The sequence below is a fragment of the Eubalaena glacialis genome, chromosome 9, assembly GCF_028564815.1.
Source record: "Eubalaena glacialis isolate mEubGla1 chromosome 9, mEubGla1.1.hap2.+ XY, whole genome shotgun sequence".
Taxonomy (NCBI): domain Eukaryota; kingdom Metazoa; phylum Chordata; class Mammalia; order Artiodactyla; family Balaenidae; genus Eubalaena; species Eubalaena glacialis.
The window spans coordinates 66,232,019-66,255,874 of NC_083724.1; the positions used below are offsets into that span (position 1 = coordinate 66,232,019).

Here is a 23,856-nt window from a genome sequence, read left to right on the forward strand (position 1 = left end):
AATATTAATATTTTTCTTTACTAAAATTTTATCTTAAAAAGAATTTTTTCTTTTATCAGATGTTTAAAGGGTTAAGAGTGAGGTCTCATCAGCTGGTTCTCCACCACTATGGTGAGGAAGATGGTTCAAAAACTGCTAAAGAGAGTGTTTTAAGGTTCCTTCTTGCTCTGATATCCTATCTTATATATGTGCAGATGTATATATACACATAGATATGTATATGTATATATATATTTTTTAAAATTTTATTTTATTTATTTATGGCTGTGTTGGGTCTTCGTTTCTGTGCGAGGGCTTTCTCTAGTTGTGGCAAGTGGGGGCCACTCTTCATCGTGGTGCATGGGCCTCTCTCTATCGCGGCCTCTCTTCTTGCGGAGCACAGGCTCCAGACGCGCAGGCTCAGTAATTGTGGCTCACGGGCCCAGTTGCTCCGCGGCATGTGGGATCTTCGCAGACCAGGGCTCGAACCCGTGTCCCCTGCATTTGCAGGCAGATTCTCAACCACTGCGCCACCAGGGAAGCCCGATATGTATATTTTAATGCAGATAATGCATGTGTTTTTAGAATAATTTAAAAAATACAGATGAATAAAACAATGAAACTGCTTATAATCCTACCACTTAGAGTTAACTACCGACAGTATTTTGGTATTTACTTGCCCAGACCTTTTCTTTTGAACATATAAATATATATTTTAAAAATTAGAATAATATTTTACATTATTTAGTATCTTGCTTTATCAATTTTGGGGGGAACATCTTGCCAAATTAATATACATCTGTCATAATTTTTAATGGTTAAATTACTCTTCAGAATTCTAGAATCTGGACCAATGAGGTTATTTAAACTCTGCTATTTACCACGAATGTACTTTCTGTTTCTATAGATTTGCCTTTTTTGAACAATTCATATAAATGGGGTCATACAATATGTGGTCATTTGTGTCTGGCTTCTTTTCAGTAGGCATGTTCTTCAGATTTATTATGTTGTAACATGTGTCAGTACTTTGTTTCTTCTTATTGCTGAATATTATTCCATTTTATGGATATATACATTTTAGTTAACCATTCACCAGTTGATGGACATTTGGGTTGTTTCCACATTTTGCCTATTATGAATAACGCTGCTATAAACACTTGTGTGCAAGTCTTTGTGTAGACATATTTTATATCTCTTGGGTAGATTCTTAGGAGCACCATTACTTCATCATATAGTAAATTTATGTTAAAATTTTTAAGAAACTGCCAAATTGTATTCTAAAGTGACTGAACCATTTTACATTTCCACCAGCAGTGTATAAGGGTTTTATACATTTCCACATCCTCCCCAACACTTGTTGTTTTCTGACTTTTTGATTATAGCCATTCCAGTGAGAGTAAAGTAATATGTCATTGTGATTTTATTTTGTGTTTTCCTAGTGAGCAATGATGTTGAACATCTTTGCATGTGCTTTTCTTGGCCATTTGTGTATCTTCATTGGTGAAAAGCCTATTCAGATCTTTTGCCTGATTTTAAATTGAGTTATTCATCTTTTTGTTATCGAGCTTCAAGAGTTCTTTATATATTCTAGGGGCTTCCCTGGTGGCACAGTGGTTAAGAATCCGCCTGCCAATGCAGGGGACACGGGTTCGAGCCCTGGTCCGGGAAGATCCCACATGCCACGAAGCAACTAAGCCCGTGTGCCACAACTACTGAAGCCCACGCGCCTAGAGCCCATGCTCCGCAACAAGATAAGCCACCACAATGAGAAGCCCGCGCACTGCAACGAAGAGCAGCGCCCGCTCGCCACAACTAGAGAAAAGCCCGTGCGCAATGAAGACCCAACACAGCCAAAAATAAAAAAAAATAAAATAAATTTATTAAAAAAAAAAGAGTTTTTTATGTATTCTGGATACAAATCCTTTATCAGATATATAATTTGCAAATATCTTTTCCCATTTGTTGGCTTGACTTCATTTTCTTAATAATGTCTTTTGAAGTATAAAAGTTATTAATTTTTATGAAGTTCAATTCTTTTTCTTTATGGATTGTGCTTTTGGTTTCATATCTAAGAAATTTTGCCCAACTTAAGGTCATGAAGATTTTTCTCCTAAGTTTTTTTCTAGAATTTTTATAATTTTAGTTCTCACATTTAGGTCCAGGCTCCATTTTAAGTTACTTTGTAGTATATGGTGTGAGGTAAGGGTCTAAATTTATCTTTTTGCCTGTGGAAATCAGTTGTTTTAGCACCATTTGTCGATAAGACTATCTTTTCCCCATTGAATTGTCTTGACACCTTTGTTGAAAATTAATTGACTGTATATATATGACTTTATTTCTGTGCTCTCAATTCTGGTACACTGATCTACATGTTTATTCTTAATTCAAATTCTCCACTGTTTTGATTACTGTAGCTTTATGGTAAGTTTTGATTTAGAAGGTGCAAGCCCTCCCATTAGTTTTTCTTAAAGATTATTTTGGTTTTTCTGAGTCCTTTGCTTTTTCATTTAATTTTTAGGGTCAGCTTGTCAATTTCTGCAAAAAAAAGCCTGCTGGGATTTTGCTAGGGAATATGTTGAATCTGTAGATCAATTTGGGGAAAGTGGCCATCTTAAAATCCTAGTCTTCAAATACATGAATGTGAATGTGGAATGTCTTTTCATTTACATAGGTCTTCAATTTAGTTCGACAATAATTTATGCTTTTCAGTGTAGAAGTCTTGCACATTTTTTGTTAAATTTAATCCTAGATCTATTTTATTTACTTGATGCTATTATAAGTGGAATTATTTTTTAAATTTCAGTTTTGGATTATTTATTGCTAGTGTTTAGAAATGTGATTGGTTTTTGCATATTGATCTTATATTCTGTGACCTTGCTGAAATTGTTTTTTAGTTCTAGTCTTTTTGCTTCTTAATGGATTTCTTTGGATAATCTTACAGGATCATGTTCTTTGCAATTAAAGACAGTTTTACTTCTTCCCTTCCAGTATATGTGCCTTTTATTTCTTTTCCTTTTTTTTTTTTTTCCTGATTGCACTGTCTAGAACCTCCAATACAGTCTTGAATAGAAGTATTACTAGCAGACATCTTTGTTTTGTTCCCAGTCTTAGGGGAAGCTTTCAGTGTTTCACCATTAAGTTTGATGCTACTTTTTGGCAGTTTTTCATAGAGGCCCTTTATCAGATTGATGAAATTTCCTTGTATTCCTAGTTTGTTGAGAGTTATTTTTTATTTTTTATTTTTTTAAATCATGAATGGGTGTTGGATTTTGTCAAATACTTTTTTTGTATCTATTGAGATGATCATATAGTTTTCATCCTTTGTTTTAGTAAAATAGTATATTACATCACTTGAGTTTCAGACATTATACCAATTTTCTATTTTGGGGATAAATCCCAATTAATCATGTTGTAATTTAATTCTTTCAAGATGTTGCTGGATTTGGTTTGCTGATGTTTTGTTGAGGATTTTTTGTATCTCTATTCATGAAAGATAGTGGTCTGTACTCTTCCTTTCTTGAGCTGTCTGCCATATTTTGGTATTAGGTAATGCTGGACTCATAATGATTTGGAGAAATGTTTCCTCCTCCTCTAATGTGAGGATTGGTATTATTTCTTCCTTAAAGTTTGGTAGAATCTGGACTTGGACTGTCTCTATGATTAGATTTTTAAAATTATTAATTCAATGTTGTTATCTGTTATAGGTCTATTCAGATTTTCTCTTTCTTTATGAGTTAGTTTTAGTAATTACTGTCTTTTTAGGAATTTTTCCATTTGATTTAAATTGTCTAATTTGTTAGCATAAAGTTGTTCATGGTATTCATTATAATCCTTCTAGGTTAGTAGTGCCATTCCCTCTTTTATTCTTTGCTTATACTTTGAGTTTCTTCTCTTTTTTCTTTGTCTAGCTAGCCAAAGGTTTATCAAGTTTATTCATCTATTTAAAGAATCAAATTTTGGTTTCATTGATTCTCTGTTGTTTTATTTTAGTCTTATTTTAAAAAAATTACATATGCATGTTATTTAAAGACTAATTGTTCTAAAAGGCTTACTTACTGCTGTTAGGAAAAATAACAGTACTTATTACCTTGAGACAAATAACTTTCTTTATCCCTAGAAAGAATCATTTTCAACTCTCTGAGATGGTTTTTTAAAATCCATATCTCTTCAAAAAATTTTTTTTATATTGCTATTTGATTTTTCATGTTTAGCCATTATCTACTGACTTTCCACTATAGAAGTTCTTAATTTAGTTTTCATTCATACTTGCCTCCCTTTTCTATTCTGTCTTCATTTAGTGATATATAATCTTGGTTAGATTAATCAATGTTTACATTATCATATAATTATCAAAACTTCCCAGTTGAGCCATGTAGTAGTATTCAGTGACAATTTTTTCTCTCGTATACATTTTGTTTTTCTTGGATTTAATTAATAGTTGTCTCATTTATTGTTTACTTGGCTTAATTTCCATGAACTTATGAATTCAACTTCATACTCCCACCAAGTTTTATAAATCTCTCAATATGTTCACATAGTTGATGTATTCTGTTATTTTCTCTTTTCATCTTAAAGAAATTGCTCCTGGAGGCATTGGCCAGTACAGTTGGAACAGATTGCCCTTTAAGTGATTTGCTGCACAAATTTCACTGGGTGCTTCCTTTCATCACTATCTTAGACATCCCTTTGCTGTTTTCTTATCTAGAATACCCTACTTCTGGGATCCCATTTCTTTCTCAGTGTGGGTCCTTATTTTGGTGAAACAAGTCTTCCAATAGCCCCTTATAAATGTTTTGATGTCTTGTAGATCTGAAATAGTCTTTCTCATACTCTTGTCTTTGAATGGTACTTGTTGAGCATAAAATTCTAAATTGGAAATTATTTTCTCTTGGAATTTTTTTAGGCATCTGGGAGATTTTTAAATTTACATTTATTTATTTAGTTTTTCATTTCTTGGTTTGTGTTTGTGATTTCCAAGAGCTCTTTTTTTGTTCTATGAATATTTCATTTTTAATTACATCCAGTTTTTGTTTTATGGATTTTTTTATCCTCTCCTATTTTTCTGAGGATTTTAATGTTAGGGGTTTTTTCTTTCTCTTTTTTTAAAGTTATCTTTTCCCTGCATCATCTTTGACTTCTTCCCTGCCCCTTGTAGTCTCTGTCTGTCTTATCAGATGCTGCTTAACTTCTGGTGATCCTTGGCTCTCTGTTCATATTTAAAAGTAGAGGCCTAAAAAGATGATTGGAAGCTCAGTGTATGAGGCATTCTCTGTAGGGTGATCTGGTTAAGCTGTTTTGCTGGAGAACCCCTAACATCGGCATCTTTAGGTCTTTTTCACCTTGCTGGTTAGATTCTCCAGGGAGGATCCTTCTAGTCTCTGCTTTGGCTGACATTGTTCCGTTAGACAATAAGTATTAGAAGACCAGGGATATAATTTATTATATAACTTTTTACTCGAGTCTCTTGCTTTTGGTATGGAACACTTACCCGATTTGTATCTGATATCTCCAATCCAGAGACGTTCTGTTTTATCCTCTCCAGGGGATAAACCCCTAGTGTTCTGCCAGAGTGGGGAAGAAATCAATACCCAGTTGTGTGGTGTATAGGGTAGAGGATCTGAGGATCTTATTATTTCTTTGGCAGACTTTCAACCAATTCTCCTGTTTTCTGCTCTGCTTTTACCCCCATTTTAAAAGGTGTTGCAAGTGAACTAAGCTTTTTGGGACTGTGGTGTAAATCAGGTTGCTTTTCCTACTGTTGGCTTTGAATTCAGCTCTCTTATATAAATCACTTACCACTTACCCACCTGCGTTCCAACTTCCAGTATTTATTGCTATTGTCTCATCTCTGGTACTGATTCTACTTGTGAATTTATATCTCTAAATTCTCTTTGCTGTTAAATTAGTTAAAATTTTAATTTTACTTTTGGGGAGAGAGAACTTTGCCATTTAAAAGCATGAGTCTGTATTCTCTTATACTTTCTCTTTTTGTAATATGTGTTATATTTGCAATAAGTAAAATATGTTATTTAAAAAGGTTAAAAGGAAAGAACTCAGTCTTCTCCAAAACTTTCCAGCTTGTGATAGGATCAGATAACCTTTATTGCCTATCTTGAACAATATGGTGGTTTCCCAGTGGACAGTGGTTTGTTTCTAGTCATATACTGCTTTGCATTTCTATCTAGCTTTTGCAATCAATATCTTTTACTGGCATGTAAGTTTCTTTAGGGTAAGGACCATAACATGTTCCCTGTTTGTTTTTTTTTTTCCCTTTTTTTTGAAAAATAAGTTATCAAAAATACGGGAAATGCTGGAAATTTACTTAATAATAATTATATTTTATTTTGATCTCATTTTATAGGTTGAAGAATGCCTCATCTGATATAAAACAAGTGGTTAAAAATGAAACAGACTTGGATATTACTGCTGATCTCAGAAAGAAACTCCATCGGGCTAAGAAAGAAAAATTAGAAATAACAACCAAGCACAATGCAGAGGTAGAATTTATTTTCTTCTCAAATAATGTTAAAAGTAGAGTTTGATTATTTTAGATTCATTTCATATTAGAAACTACTTGTTTTAACATTTATCACTAACATTCTTGTGCTTAAAAAGGACATTAATAAAACAGATGGTTTTTTAAAATACAGTGGAATTGTATAGGAGTGTTAAAGTAGAAATTTAATGAAGTATTGTATTTATTGGTATGTTGCCTTAATTTTATTTTAATTAATGAATTATATTTGCTCAAAAGTGTTAATTGATGAGTGCATTTGGTGACTAAGGGATTTGTAAATTAGGCATTTTGGAAATCTTAATGTAGTTTCCTTATGGTCTCAGTCATAGAACAGTCTCTTAAACAATTAGATTTGAGTATGGAATTTTTGATCAGTGTAATTCATGAATTATCTTAGTTTCTTTTTCAATTGTATTATTATATCTTTTATTTTATTAGTATGTGTGTGTATATATATAAATATATGTATTTCATATGTATATGCGTATATTCCAAGGACAGAAGTTATTTTTTACTCTAGGATAATTCATGAATTATATGTTTATGTCTCTTCTGTCTGTTGTCTTTCTTCTCTGTTTTCTTCTTTTTCTTTATTTAAATCTTACTCATTCTTAAAGCTCAGCTTAGGCAGCCCGATGTAGTGGAAAGAATATCGAGTTACAGAGACCTGGACTCGTTCTTGGCCCTTCCATTTACAAGATATGTGACCTTGGGCGAGTTATTTATCCTGTACATCTTTGGTTTCTCATTGTGAAATGCTGGTCCCAAAGGGTTGTTGAGATAATTAAATGAAATAGAATTTGAGAAGTGTCTGTGCACTGTAATAGTAGTTGTAATTTATTGACAGTTAAGCATAAACAGTGTATTTTCCTTCCCTTTTTGCTAAATTCCGATGCTGTTCTGTCAGGAAACCTTTTAAAGCCTTGCTAGGTGAAAATGATTACTCCTTTCTTTCCTCTCCCATAACATGTTGCTGTTACAGATATTTTAGAGCTAAAACATTTATTTCACGCTTACCTGCGCTTCTTTAGTCCTTAAGCTTCGTGAGAGCTGAAAGTAGTGACCATGCTTTGTCCCTGTACCTGTCGAGTTGCTTATTGGCACGTAGTAGGCCCTCAGTAGCTGTGTGTTGAATAAACGTTCGGAAAAATGATTTTTTTCAGGTTCTCTAAGGAACAGTGGTTTATGATTAAAATAACAAGCAATCAATCTATGACTGTTTTATTTGTATTTTTAATGGCAATTGAGGTAATTTTAAAGTGATAATTGAAGTAGTAATTGCTTTTATTTATGTTGTACTATTACATACTGAATATAAAGTAGTATTTGTTAAATGGGTGCTAATTGTTCATAATCTCCAGAACTTATTTTTAAAAACCAAATGTACATTTTACTTGAGAATATTAGTGTCGTGATAATCATTCATCCATTAAATATATTCTTTCACATATATTTATAGTTATCACATTTCTCTTACCAGAACATACATTTATTATCTTTTATTTGATCAAAATATTTTGAATTATGTGTTCACATTAAAGAGATTGGAAATTATCTCACGGAAGAAAGAGAATTTTCTCAAAATAGGTAGTTATAGTTGGTTTAACTCCAGGTTTGTATTACTGTTCAGTTTTACTGTTTCAATTATTTGTTTAGCTGATTTTACTCATATCATGTAGTAATTTTTTTAGCCATGTAATTTCTAAATATGTCCATTATAAATCAAGGCAGAGAGGAATGAAACTATCTAAAAACTAAGGCCAGATATTTGCCTTATCAGGTACTCCTAATGCTAACACACTGGGTGATTGGCACAAAATTTCTTTAAAATCTAAGTGTCCCATCAATAGATGAGTGGATAAAGAAAATGTTTCAAATATATATATACACATATATATGTATATATATATTATTTTTTTAAACAATTTATTTCTTTATTTTTGGCCGCGTTAGGTCTTTGTTGCTGCGTGCGGGCTTTCTCTAGTTGCGGCGAGCAGGGGCTACTCTTCGTTGCAGTGTGTGGGCTTCTCATTGCATTGGCTTCTCTTGTTGCGGAGCACGGGCTCTAGGCATGCGGGCTTCAGTAGTTGTGGCATGCAGGCTCAGTAGTTGTGGCTCGTGGGCTCTAGAGTGCAGGCTCAGTAGTTGTGGCACACGGGCTTAGTCGCTCTGCAGCAGGTGGGATCTTCCCGGAGCAGGGCTCGAACCTGTGTCCCCTGCATTGGCAAGCAGATTCTTAACCACTGCACCACCAGGGAAGTCCGTGTGTGTGTGTGTGTGTGTGTGTGTGTGTGTGTGTGTGTGTGTGTATAAAATGGAATAGTATTCATCTATAAAAAAGAGTGACATCTTGCCATTTGTGACAATATAGATGGACCTTGGGGCCATTATGGTAAGTGAAATAAGTCAGACAGAGAAAAGACAAATACTTGAGGGACCTTCAAGATGGCAGAGGAGTAAGATGTGGAGATCACCTTCCTTCCCACAGATACATCAAAAATACATCTACATGTGGAACAACTCCTACAGAACACCTATTGAACGCTGGCAGGAGACCTCAGACTTCCCAAAAGGCAAGAAACTGCCCACGTACCTGGGCAGGGCAAAAGAAAAAAGGAATAACAGAGACAGAAGAATAGAGACAGGACCTGCCCCTCTGGGAGGGAGCTGTGAAGGAGGAAAAGTTGTCACACATTAGGAAGCCCCTTCACTGTTGGAGATGGGGGGTGGGCGGGGGGTGAAGCTTTGGAGCCACGGAGGAGAGCACAGCAACAGGGGTGCAGAGGGTAAAGCAGAGAGATTCCCGCACAGAGGATTGGTTACGACCAGCACTCACCAGCCTGAGAGGCTTGTCTGCTCACCCGTCGGGACGGGTGTGGGCTGGGAGATGAGGCTCTGGCTTCAGAGGTCAGATCCCAGGGAGAGGACTGGGGTTGGCTGCGTGAACACAGCCTGAAGGGGGCTAGTGCACAACAGCTATCTGGGAGGGAGTCTGGGAAAAAGTCTGGACCTGCCTAAGGGGCAAGAGACTATTGTTTTGGGGTGCACGAGGAGGGGGGATCCAGAGCACCACCTAAACAAGCTCCAGAGACGGGCGCGAGCTGCGGCTATCAGCGCGGACACCAGAGACGGGCATGAAATGCTAAGGCTGCTGCTGCAACCACCAAGAAGCCTGTGTGCAAGCACAGATCACTATCCACACCTCCCCTCCTGGGAGCCTATGCAGCCCACCACTGCCAGGGTCCCGTGATGCAGGGACAACTTCCCTGGGAGAACACAAATCGTGCCTCAGGCTGTTAAAACGTCATGCTGGCCTCTGCCGCCGCAGGCTCACCCCGCATTCTGTACCCCTCCTTCTCCCCGGCCTGAGTGAGCCACAGCTCCCGAATCAGCTGCTTCCTTAACCCCGTCCTGTCTGGGCGGGGAACAGGCGCCCTCAGGCGACCTACACGCAGAGGAGGGGCCAAATCCAAAGCTGAACCCCAGGAGCTGTACGAACAAAGAAGAGAAAGGGAAATCTCTCCCAGCAGCCTCAGGAGCAGCGGATTAAATCTCCACAATCAACTTGATGTACCCTGCATCTGTGGAATACCTGAATAGACGATGAATCATCCCAAAATTGGGGCGGTGGACTTTGGGAGCAACTGTAGACTTGGGGTTTGCTTTTTGCATCTAATTTGTTTCTGGTTTTATGTTTATTTTAGTTTAGTGTTTAGAGCTTATTATCACTGGTAAATTTGTTTATTGATTTGGTTGCTCTCTTCCTTTTTTTAAAAATATATATATATATTTTCTTTTTCTCTTTTTGTGAGTGTATATGTGTATCCTTCTCTGTGTGATTTTGTCTGTATGGCTTTGCTTTTACCATTTGTCCTAGGGTTCTGTCTTTCCATTTTTTTTTTTTTTTTGGATAGTTTTTAGCACTTGTTATCATTGGTGGCTTTGTTTTTTGGTTTGGTTGTTCTCTTCTTTCTTTTTTTATTACTTTTTTATTTTGAATCACTTATTTTTTATTTTAATTATTTTATTTTATTATTTTCTTTCTTTCTGTCTTTCTTTTTCCTCCCTTTTCTTCTGAGCTGAGTGGCTGACAGCGTCTTGGTGCTCTGGCCGGGTGTCAGGACTGAACCTCTGAGGTGGGAGACCCTAGTTCAGGACATTGGTCCACCAGAAACCTCCCAGCCCCACGTAAAATCAAATGGCGAGAGCTCTCACAGAGATCTCCATCTCAATGCTAAGACCCAGCTCCACTCAACCAGCAAGGTACAGTGCTGGGCAGCCTATGCCAAACAGCTAGCAACACAAGAACACAACCCCACCCATTAGCAGAGAGGCTGCCTAAAATCATCAGTTCACAGACACCCCAAAACACACCACCAGACATGGTCCTTCCCACCAGAAAGAAAAGATCCATCCCCACCCACCGGAACACAGGCACCAGTCCCCTCCAGCAGGAAGCCTACACAACCCACTGAACCAACCTTACCCACTGGGGGCAGACACCAAAAACAACGTGAACTACGAACCTGCAGCCTGCGAAAGGAGACCCCAAGCACAGTAAGTTAAGCAAAATGAGAAGACAGAGAAATACCCAGCAGATGAAGGAGCAAAGTAAAAACCCACCAGACCAGACAAATGAAGAGGAAATGGGCAGCCCACCTGAAAAAGAATTCAGAGTAATGATAGTAAAGATGATCCCAAATCTTGGAAATAGAATGGAGAAAATACAAGAAATGTTTAACAAGGACCTAGAAGAACTAAAGAGCAAACAAACAATGATGAACAACACAATAAATGAAATTAAAAGTTCTCTAGAAGGAATCAATAGCAGAATAACTGAGGCAAAAGAACGGATAAATGACCTGGAAGATAAAATGGTGGAAATAACTACCGCAGGGCAGAATAAAGAAAAAAGAATGAAAAGAATTGAGGAGAGTCTCAGAGACCTCTGGGACAACATTAAACGCACCAACATTTGAATTATAGGGGTCCCAGAAGAAGAAGAGAAAAAGAAAGGGACTGAGAAAATATTTGAAGAGATTATAGTTGAAAACTTCCCTAACATGGGAAAGGAAATAGTCAATCAAGTCCAGGAAGCAGAGAGAGTCCCATACAGAATAAATCTAAGGAGAAACATGCCAAGACACATATTGATCAAACTATCAAAAATAAAATATGAAGGAAAAATATTAAAAGCAGCAAGGGAAAAGCAACAAATAACATACAAGGGAAACCCCATAAGGTTAACAGCTGATCTTTTAGCAGAGACTCTGCAAGTCAGAAGAGAGTGGCAGGACATATTTAAAGTGATGAAAGGGGAAAACCCACAACCAAGATTACTCTACCCAGCAAGGATCTCATTCAGATTTGATGGAGAAATTAAAACCTTTACCTACAAGCAAAAGCTAAGAGAATTCAGCACCACCAAACCAGCCGTACAACAAATGCTAAAGGAACTTCTCTAGGCAGGAAACACAAGAGAAGGAAAAGACCTACAAAAACAAACCCAAAACAATTAGGAAAATGGTAATAGGAACATACATATTGATAATTGCCTTAAATGTAAATGGGTTAAATGCACCAACCAAAAGACATAGACTGGCTGAATGGGTACAAAAACAAGACCCATATATATGCTGTCTACAAGAGACCCACTTCAGACCTAGGGACACATACAGACTGAAAGTGAGGGGATGGAAAAAGATATTCCATGCAAATGGAAATCAAAAGAAAGCTGGAGTAGCAGTTCTTATATCAGACAAAATAGACTTTAAAATAAAGACTATTATAAGAGACAAAGAAGGACACTACATAGTGATCAAGGGAGCAATCCAAGAAGAAGATATAACAATTGTAAATATTTATGCACCCAACATAGGAGCATCTCATTACATAAGGCAAATGCTAACAGTCATAAAAGGGGAAATCGAGAGTAACACAGTCATAGTAGGGGACTTTAACACCCGACTTTCACCAGTGGACAGATCATCCAAAATGAAAATAAATAAGGAAACACAAACTTTAAATGACACATTACACAAGATGGACTTAATTGATATTTATAGGACATTCCATCCAAAAACAACAGAATACACTTTCTTCTCAAGTGCTCATGGAACATTCTCCAGGATAGATCATATCTTGGGTCAGAAATCAAGCCTTGGTAAATTTAAGAAAATTGAAATCGTATCAAGTATCTTTTCTGACCACAATGCTATGAGACTATATATCAATTACAGGAAAAAAAACTGTAAGACATACAAACACATGGAGGCTAAACAATATGCTCCTAAAAAACCAAGAGATCACTGAAGAAATCAAACAGGAAATCAAAAAATACCTAGGAACAAATGACAATGAAAACACCATGACCCAAAACCTATGGGATGCAGCAAAAGCAGTTCTAAGAGGGAAGTTTATAGCAATGCGATCCTACCTCAAGAAACAGGAAAAACCTCAAATAAACAACCTAACCTTACACCTAAAGCAATTAGAGAAAGAAGAACAAAAAACCCCCCAAAGTTAGCAGAAGGAAGGAAATCATAAAGATCAGATCTGAAATAAATGAAAAAGAAATGAAGGAAACGATAGCAAAGATCAATTAAACTAAAATCTGGTTCTTTGAGAAGATAAGCATAATTGATTAAACCATTAGCCAGACTCATCAAGAAAAAAAGGGATAAGGCTCAAATCAATAGAATTAGAAATGAAAAAGAAGTAACAACTGACACTGCAGAAATACAAAGGATCATGAGAGATTACTACAAGCAACTATATGCCAATAAAATGGACAACCTGGAAGAAATGGACAAATTCTTGGAAAAGCACAACATTCCGAGACTGAACCAGGAAGAAATAGAAAATATAAACAGACCAATCACAAGCTCTGAAATTGAAACTGTGATTAAAAATTATCCAACAAACAGGAGTCCAGGACCAGATGGCTTCACAGGTGAATTCTTTCAAACATTGAGAGAAGAGCTAACACCTATCCTTCTCAAACTCTTCCAAAATATAGCAGAGGGAGGAACACTCCCAAACTCGTTCCGCGTGGCCACCATCACCCTGATACCAAAACCAGACAAAGATGTCACAAAAAAAGAAAACTACACACCAGTATCACTGATGAACATAGATGCAAAAATCCTCAACAGACAGAATTCAGCAGCACATTAAAGGGATCATACACCATGATCAAGTGGGGTTTATCCCAGGAATGTAAGGATTCTTCAGTATACGCAAAACAATCAATGTGATACCTCATATTAACAAACTGAGGATAAAAACCATATGATCATCTCAATAGACACGGAAAAAGCTTTCTACAAAATTCAACACCCATTTATGATAAAAACCCTCCAGAGGGCTTCCCTGGTGGCGCAGTTGTTGAGAGTCTGCCTGCCAATGCAGGGGACACGGATTTGAGCCCTGGTCTGGGAGGATCCCACGTGCCGCAGAGCAGCTGGGCCCGTGAGCCACAATTACTGAGCCTGTGCGTCTGGAGCCTGTGCTCCGCAACAAGAGAGGCCGCGATAGAGGCCCGCGCACCGCGATGAAGAGTAGCCCCCGCTTGCCACAACTAGAGAAAGCCCTCGCACAGAAATGAAGACCCAACACAGCCATAAATAAATAAAATAAATACGTTTAAAAAAAAAAAAAAGTGAAAACCCTCCAGAAAATAAGCATAGAGGGAACTTACCTCAACATAATACAGGCCATATATGACAAACCCATAGCTAGCATTGTTCTCAGTGGTGAAAAACTGAAACCATTTCCACTAAGATCAGGAACAAGACAAGGTTGCCCACTCTCACCACTATTATTCAATATAGTTTTGGAAGTTTAGCCACAGCAGTCAGAGAAGAAAAAGAAATAAAAGGAATACAAATTGGAAAAGAAGAAGTAAAGCTGTCACTATTTGCAGGTGACATGATACTGTACATAGAAAATCCTAAAGATGCTACCAGAAAACTACTAGAGCTAATCAATGAATTTGGTAAAGTAGCAGGATACAAAATTAATGCACACAAATCTCTTGCATTCCTATACACTAATGATGAAAAATCTGAAAGAGAAATTAAGGAAACACTCCCATTTACCATTGCAACAAAAAATAGAATATGTAGGAATAAACCTACCTAAGGAGACAAAAGACCTGCATGCACAAAACTGTAAGACACTGATGAAAGAAATTAAAGATGATACAAACAGATGGAGAGATACACCATGTTCTTGGATTGGAAGAATCAATATTGTGAAAATGACTATACTACCTAAAGCAATCTTCAGTTTCAATGCAATCCCTATCAAACTACCAATGGCATTTTTCACAGAACTAGAACAAAAAATTTCGCAATTTGTATGGAAACACAAAAGACCCCGAATAGCCAAAGCAATCTTGAGAAATAAAAACGGAGCTGGAGGAATCAGGCTCCCTGACTTCAGGCTATACTACAAAGCTGCAGTAATCAAGACAGTATGGTACTGGCACAAAAACAGAAATATAGATCAATGAAACAGGATAGAAAGCCCAGAGATAAACCCATGCACATATGGTTACCTTATCTTTGATAAATGAGACAAGAATATACAATGGAGAAAAGACAGCCTCTTCAATAAGTGGTGCTGGGAACACTGGACAGCTACATGTGAAAGAATGAAATTAGAACACTCCCTAACACCATACACAAAAATAAACTCAAAATGGATTAAAGACCTAAATGTAAGGCCAGACACTATAAAACTCTTAGAGGAAAACATAGGCAGAACACTCTATGACATAAATCACAGCAAGATCCTTTTTGACCCACCTCCTAGAGAAATGGAAGTAAAAACAAAAATAAACAAATGGGACCTAATGAAACTTCAAAGCTTTTGCACAGCAAAGGAAACTAAACAAGACGAAAAGAACAACCCTCTGAATGGGAGAAAATATTTGCAAATGAAGCAACTGACAAAGGATTATTCTCCAAAATATACAAGCAGCTCATGCAGCTCAATATTAATAAAACAAGGAACCCAATCCAAAAATGGGCAGAAGACCCAAATAGACATTTCCCCAAAGAAGATATACAGACTGCCAACAAACACATGAAAGGATGCTCAACATCACTAATCATTAGAGAAATGCAAATCAAAAGTACAATGAAAAAAAAAAAAAGTACAATGAGATATCACCTCACACTGGTCAGAAGAGCCATCATCAAAAAATCTACAAAGGGTATGTGCTGGAGAGGGTGTGGAGAAAGGGGAACCCTCTTGCACTGTTGGTGGGAATGTAAACTGATACAGCCACTATGGAGAACAGTATGGAGGTTCCTTAAAAAACTAAAAACAGAACTACCATACGACCCAGCAATCCCACTACTGGGCATATACCCTGAGAAAACCGTAATTCAAAAAGAGTCATGTACCCCAGTGTTCATTGCAGCACTATTTACAATAGCCAGGACATGGAAGCAACCTAAGTGTCCATCAACAGATGAATGGATAAAGCAGATGTGGTACGTATATACAATGGAATATTACTCAGCCATAAAAATAAACAACATTGAGTTATTTGCAGTGAGGTGGATGGACCTAGAGACTGTCATACAGAGTGAAGTAAGTCAGAAAGAGAAAAACAAATACCGTATGCTAACACATATATATGGAATCTAAAAAAAAAAAACAAAAAGTCGTTGTGAAGAACCTAGGAACAGGACAGGAATAAAGACGCAGATGTAGAGAATGGACTTGAGGACATGGGGAGGGGGAAGGGTAAGCTGGGATGAAGTGAGAGAGTTGCATGGACATATATACACTACCAAATGTAAAATAGATAGCTAGTTGGAAGCAGCCGCATGGCACAGGGAGATCAGCTCCGTGATTTGTGACCACCTAGAGGGGTGGGTTAGGGAGGGTGGGAGGGAGACGCAAGAGGGAGGAGAAATGGGGATAAATTTATATGTATAGCTGATTTACTTTGTTATACAGCAGAAACTAACACAACATTGTAAAGCAATTATACTCCAATAAAGATGTGAAAAAAAAAAGACAAATACTGTATGGTATCATTTATAGGTGGAATTTAAAAATTAAAGGAAACCCCAAGCTCTCAGATACAGAGAATAAATTGGTGGTTGTCAGAGGCAGGGGGTGGGTGGAGGTAGGTGAAATGGGGGAAGGGGGTCAAAAGGTACAAACTTTAAGTCCTGGGGATGTAATATACAGCATGACAACTACAGTTAATAATGTACTGTATTGCATTTTTGAAAGTTGCTAAGATAGTAGATCTTAAAAGTTCTCATCACAAGAAAAAAATTATAACTATGTATGGTGACGGATTTTTTTTTTTTTTTTTTAATGGATGACCACAACAAAAGCAACAATGATTGCAATTACCAAACACGAAACACACTCATGCTATGTCATAATATTGACATTCAGTCCAGTAATCCTCCACTGTAACAGCTCCTTTACTTTGCAGTGAAAATTGATTTGTATATTCTTTGCCTCTGAGTCCTTGTGGGATTTTTAAAAAATTTTTTAAATTCAAACAGAAAGTCACACAAATTATAATCATCCTCATCAGCACACTCAGTCCCATGTAATTAATTTTTTTTTCTTCATCTTGATCTTTTGTTGGCATTTTTATGAGTTCATCAGTTTTTCATTAGAGTTCTGAAAATGCTTATTCATTCAGTTGAGCAGTACAGTCAGTTACCAGAAACCTGTACTTGTCAGAGTCTTTTCCATGAATTCCTTGAAGATGAAACCCTTTTATAGGAACATATTTGCAAAAGCATCAGAGTACACCCAGAACTGTCTGTAAATGACAAAAGACTTAAAAATGACCACGGTTAAAGATTTGATGAAAGTTCATAATAATGCAATTGACAAGGAAATTTAGTTATTTCTGAGATATACATTTTAAAGTAATAACTAGAATTATGACTTATAACATTATACCAGAACATATAAGATTTTTAGAAATTTCATGTAATGTCTGAAACATTTATATTAACATATTTCCATACAAATAACCCAAAGAAAGTTTAGTATTAGTTGTTTTGTTTGTTTGTTTGTTTTTATACTGCAGGTTCTTATTCGTCATCAATTTTATACACATCAGTGTATACATGTCAATCCCAATCATCCAATTCAGCACACCACCATCCCCACCCCACCGTGGTTTTCCCCCCTTGGTGTCCATATGTCTGTTCTCTACATCTGTGTCTCAACTTCTGCCCTGCAAACCGGCTCAGCTCTACCATTTTTCTAGGTTCCACATACATGCATTAATATACGATATTTGTTTTTCTCTTTCTGACTGACTTCACTCTGTATGACAGTCTCTAGATCCATCCACGTCTCAGCAAATGACTCAATTTCGTTCCTTTTTATGGCTGAGTAATATTCCATTGTATATATGTACCACAACTTCTTTATCCATTCGTCTGTCGATGGGCATTTAGGTTGCTTCCATGACCTGGCTATTGTAAATAGTGCTGCAATGAACATTGGGATGCATGTGTCTTTTTGAATTACGGTTTTCTGTGGGTATGTGCCCAGTAGTGGGATTGCTGGATCATATGGTAAATCTATTTTTAGTTTTCTAAGGAACCTCCGTACTGTTCTCCATAGTGGCTGTAGCAATTTACATTCCCACCAACAGTGCAAGAGGGTACCCTTTTCTCCACACCCTCTCCAGCATTTGTTGTTTGTAGATTTTCTGATGATGCCCATTCTAACTGGTGTGAGGTGATACCTCATTGTAGTTTTGATTTGCATTTCTCTAATAATTAGTGATGTTGAGCATCTTTTCATGTGCTTTTTGGCCATCTGTATGTCTTCTTTGGAGAAATGTCTATTTAGGTCTTCTGCCCATTTTTGGATTGGGGTGTTTGTTTCTTTAATATTGAGCTGAGTGAGCTGTTTATATATTTTGGAGATTAATCCTTTGTCCGTTGATTCGTTTGCAAATATTTTCTCCCATTCTGAGGGTTGTCTTTTCGTCTTGTTTATGGTTTCCTTTGCTGTGCAAAAGCTTTGAAGTTTCATTAGGTCCCATTTGTTTATTTTTATTTTTATTTCCATTACTCTAGGAGGTGGATCAAAAAAGATCTTGCTGTGATTTATATCAAAGAGTGTTCTTCCTATGTTTTCCTCTAAGAGTTTTATAGTGTCCAGTCTTACATTTAGGTCTCTAATCCATTTTGAGTTTATTTTTGTGTATGGTGTTAGGGAGTATTCTAATTTCATTCTTTTACATGTAGCTGTCCAGTTTTCCCAGCACCACTTATTGAAGAGACTGTCTTTTCTCCATTGTATATCTTTGCCTCCTTGGTCATAGATTAGTTGACCATAGGTGCGTGGGTTTATCTCTGGGCTTTCTATCTTGTTCCACTGATCTATGTTTCTGTTTTTGTGCCAGTACCATATTGTCTTGATTACTGTAGCTTTGTAGTATAGTCTGAAGTCAGGGAGTCTGATTCCTCCAGCTCCGTTTTTTTCCCTCAAGACTGCTTTGGCTATTCGGGGTCTTTTGTGTCTCCATACAAATTTTAAGATGATTTGTTCTAGCTCCGTAAAAAATGCCATTGGTAATTTGATAAGGATTGCATTGAATCTGTAGATTGCTTTGGGTAGTATAGTCATTTTCACAATATTGATTCTTCCAATCCAAGAACATGGTATATCTCTCCATCTGTTGGTATCATCTTTGATTTCTTTCATCAGTGTCTTATAGTTTTCTGCATACAGGTCTTTTGTCTCCCTAGGTAGGTTTATTCCTAGGTATTTTATTCTTTTTGTTGCAATGGTAAATGGGAGTGTTTCCATAATTTCTCTTTCAGATTTTTCATCATTAGTGTATAGGAATGCAAGAGATTTCTGTGCATTAATTTTGTATCCTGCAACTTTACCATATTCATTAATTAGCTCTAGCAGTTTTCTGGTGGCAGTTTTAGGATTCTCTATGTATAGTATCATGTCATCTGCAAACAGTGACAGTTTTACTTCTTCTTTTCCAATTTGTATTCCTTTTATTTCTTTTTCTTCTCTGATTGCCGTGGCTAGGACTTCCAGAACTATGTTGAATAATAGTGGTGAGAGTGGACATCCTTGTCTCATTCCTGATCTTAGAGGAAATACTTTCAGTTTTTCACCATTGAGAATGATGTTTGCTGTGGGTTTGTCATATATGGCCTTTATTATGTTGAGGTAGGTTCCCTCTATGCCCACTTTCTGGAGAGTTTTTATCATAAATGGGTGTTGAATTTTGTCAAAAGCTTTTTCTGCATCTATTGAGATGATCATATGGTTTTTATTCTTCAATTTGTTAATATGGTGTATCACACTGATTGATTTGCGTATATTGAAGAATCCTTGCATCCCTGGGATAAATCCCACTTGATTGTGGTGTATGATCCTTTTAATGTGTTGTTGGATTCTGTTTGCTAGTATTTTGTTGAGGATTTTTGCATCTATATACATCAGTGATATTGGTCTGTAATTTTCTTTTTTTGTAGTGTCTTTGTCTGGTTTTGGTATCAGGGTGATGGTGGCCTCATAGAATGTGTTTGGGAGTGTTCCTTCCTCTGCAATTTTTTGGAAGAGTTTGAGAAGGATAGGTGTTAGCTCTGCTCTAAATGTTTGATAGAATTCACCTGTGAAGCCGTCTGGTCCTGGACTTTTGTTTGTTGGAAGATTTTTAATCACAGTTTCAATTTCATTACTTGTGATTGGTCTGTTCATATTTTCTGCTTCTTCCTGGTTCAGTCTTGGAAGGTTATACCTTTCTAAGAATTTTTCCATTTCTTCCAGGTTGTCCATTTTATTGGCATAAAGTTGCTTGTAGTAGTCTCTTAGGATGCTTTGTATTTCTGCGGTGTCTGTTGTAACTTCTCCTTTTTCATTTCTGATTTTATTGATTTGAGTCCTCTCCCTCTTTTTCTTGATGAGTCTGGCTAATGGCTTATCAATTTTGTTTATCTTCTCAAAGAACCAGCTTTTAGTTTTATTGATCTTTGCTATTGTTTTCTTTGTTTCTATTTCATTTATTTCTGCTCTGATCTTTATGATTTCTTTCCTTCTGCTAACTTTGGGTTTTGTTTGTTCTTCTTTCTCTAGTTTCTTTAGGTGTAAGGTTAGATTGTTTACTTGAGATTTTTCTTGTTTCTTTAGGTAGGCTTGTATAGCTATAAACTTCCCTCTTAGAACTGCTTTTGCTGCATCCCATAGGTTTTGGGTTGTCGTGTTTTCATTGTCATTTGTCTCTAGGTATTTTTTGATTTCCTCTTTGATTTCTTCAGTGATCTCTTGGTTATTTAGTAACGTATTGTTTAGCCTCCATGTGTTTGTGTTTTTTACGTTTTTTTCCCTGTAATTAATTTCTAATCTCATAACGTTGTGGTCAGAAAAGATGCTTGATATGATTTCCATTTTCTTAAATTTACTGAGGCTTGATTTGTGACCCAAGATGTGATCTATCCTGGAGAATGTTCCGTGCGCACTTGAGAAGAAAGTGTAATCTGCTGTTTTTGGATGGAATGTCCTATAAATATCAATTAAATCTATCTGGTCTATTGTGTCATTTATAGCTTCTGTTTCCTTATTTATTTTCATTTTGGCTGATCTGTCCATTGGTGTAAGTGAGGTGTTAAAGTCCCCCACTATTATTGTGTTACTGTCGATTTCCTCTTTTAGAGCTGTTAGCAGTTGCCTTATGTATTGAGGTGCTCCTATGTTGGGTGCATATATATTTATAATTGTTATATCTTCTTCTTGGATTGATCCCTTGATCATTATGTAGTGTCCTTCTTTGTCTCTTGTAACATTTTTTATTTTAAAGTCTATTTTATCTGATATGAGTATTGCTACTCCAGCTTTCTTTTGATTTCCATTTGCATGGAATATCTTTTTCCATCCCCTCACTTTCAGTCTGTATGTGTCCCTAGGTCTGAAGTGGGTCTCTTGTAGACAGCATATGTATGGGTTTTGTCTTTATATCCATTCAGCAAGCCTGTGTCTTTTTGTTGGAGCATTTAATCCATTCACGTTTAAGGTACTTATCGATATGTATGTTCCTATGACCATTTTCTTAATTGTTTTGGGTTTGTTTTTGTAGGTCCTTTTCTTCTCTTGTGTTTCCCACTTAGAGAAGTTCCTTTAGCATTTGTTGTAGAGCTGGTTTGGTGGTGCTGAATTCTCTTAGCTTTTGCTTGTCTGTAAAGCTTTTGATTTCTCCATCGAATCTGAATGAGATCCTTGCCAGGTAGAGTAATCTTGGTTGTAGGTTCTTCCCTTTCATCACTTTAAGTATATCATGTCACCTGCTTCTGGCTTGTAGAGTTTCTGCTGAGAAATCCGCTGTTAACCTAATGGGAGTTCCCTTGTATGTTATTTGTCATTTTTCCCTTGCTGCTTTCAATAATTTTTCTTTGTCTTTAATTTTTTCCAATTTGATTACTATGTGTCTCGGCATGTTTCTCCTTGGGTTTATCCTGTATGGGACTCGCTGGGCTTCCTGGACTTGGGTGGCTATTTCCTTTCCCATGTTAGGGACATTTTCGACTGTAATCTCTTCAAATACTTTCTCGGGTCCTTTCTCTCTCTCTTCTCCTTCTGGGACCCCTATAATGCGAATGTTGTTGCGTTTAATGTTGTCCCAGAGGTCTCTTAGGCTGTCTTCATTTCTTTTCATTCTTTTTTCTTTATTCTGTTCCGCAGCAGTGAATTCCACCATTCTATCTTCCAGGTCACTTATCCGTTCTTCTGCCTCAGTTATTCTGCTTTTGATTCCTTCTAGTCTAGTTTTCATTTCAGTTTTTGTATTGTTCATCTCTGTTTGTTTGTGCTTTAATTCTTGTAGGTCTTTGTTAAACATTTCTTGCATCTTCTCGATCTTTGCCTCCATTCTTATTCCGAGGTCCTGGATCATCTTCACTATCATTATTCTGAATTCTTTTTCTGGAAGGTTGCCTATCTCCACTTCATTTAGTTGTTTTTCTGGGCTTTTATCTTGTTCCTTCATCTGGTACATAGCCCTCTGCCTTTTCATCTTGTCTATCTTTCTGTGAATGTGGTTTTCATTCCACAGGCTGCAGGATTATAGTTTTTCTTGCTTCTGCTGTCTGCCCTCTGGTGGTTGAGGCTATCTAAGAGGCTTGATGGGAGGCGCTGGTGGTGGGTAGAGCTGACTGTTGCTGTGGTGGTCAGAGCTCAGTAAAAGTTTAATCCACTTGACTGTTGATGGGTGGGGCTGGGTTCCCTCCCTGTTGGTTGTTTTGCCTGAGGCAACCCAACACTGGAGCCTACCTGGGCTCTTTGGTGGGGCTAATGACAGACTCTGGGAGGGCTCACGCCAAGGAGTACTTCCCAGAACTTCTGCTGCCAGTGTCCTTGTCCCCACGGTGAAACAGAGCCACCCCCCTGCCTCGCCGGAGACCTTCCAACACTAGCAGATAGGTCTGGTTCAGTCTCCCCCGGCGTCACTGCTCCTTCCCCTGGGTCCCGATGTGCACACTATTTTGTGTGCGCCCTCCAAGAGTGGGGTCTCTGTTTCCCCCAGTCCTGTCGAAGTCCTGCAATCAATTCCCACTAGGCTGCAAAGTCTGATTCTCTATGAATCCCTCCTCCCGTTGCCGGACCCCCAGGTTGGGAAGCCTGACGTGGGGCTCAGAACCTTCACTCCAGTGCGTGGACTTCTGTGGTATAAGTGTTCGCCAGTCTGTGAGTCACCCACCCACCAGTTACGTGATTTGATTTTACTCTGCGCCCCTCCTACCGTCTCATTGTGGCTTCTCCTTTGTCTTTCGATGTGGGGTATCTTTTTTGGTGAGTTCCAGTGTCTTCTGTCGATGATTGTCCAGCAGCTAGTTGTGATTCTGGTGTTTTCGCAAGAGGGAGTGAGAGCACGTCCTTCTACTCCGCCATCTTGGTTCCTCCTCGGTGACGGATGTTAACTAGAATTATGTGGTGATCATTTTGCAATATATATAAATATTAAATCATTATATTGTACACCTGAAACTAACATAATATGTCAGTTATACCACAATAAAAAATAATAAAAATCTTTAAAATGACTTCTCTAGGAATTTCATTATTGTGGATTCTTGGACAACTTATGTAATTTTTCTGAGCCCCAGTTTTCTTTCCTAGGTATGGAAATAATAGGTTACTGTTGAGAAGATTTATTAGTGGGCAGAGGGTATGGGGGAGAGGAGTTTCTTATAGACTCACAGCTTCCGAATGAAACTAAGTTGTACTAATGTGGGTGATTGAGATGGGAAAATGCCACAAGGTTTTCACTGTTGCAGTGGTTATTAAAATTATTTGAGCATAATAATACAGATGTGCAAAGCAGGAAAGAGATC

The 23,856-nt window shown here is 37.3% G+C and overlaps 1 protein-coding gene across 6 annotated transcripts in view; it reads left to right on the plus strand.

The window, feature by feature from the left end:
- The window catches only part of CCDC171 (coiled-coil domain containing 171), a 355,460-nt gene that overhangs the window by 9,670 nt on the left and 321,934 nt on the right, over positions 1-23,856 (plus strand). For all 6 annotated transcript variants that reach the window (XM_061199072.1, XM_061199071.1, XM_061199076.1 and 3 more), the window contains one exon: positions 6,341-6,476. In XM_061199072.1, coding sequence (XP_061055055.1) covers positions 6,341-6,476 — 136 coding nt within the window. The remainder of the gene's footprint in view (positions 1-6,340; positions 6,477-23,856) is intronic.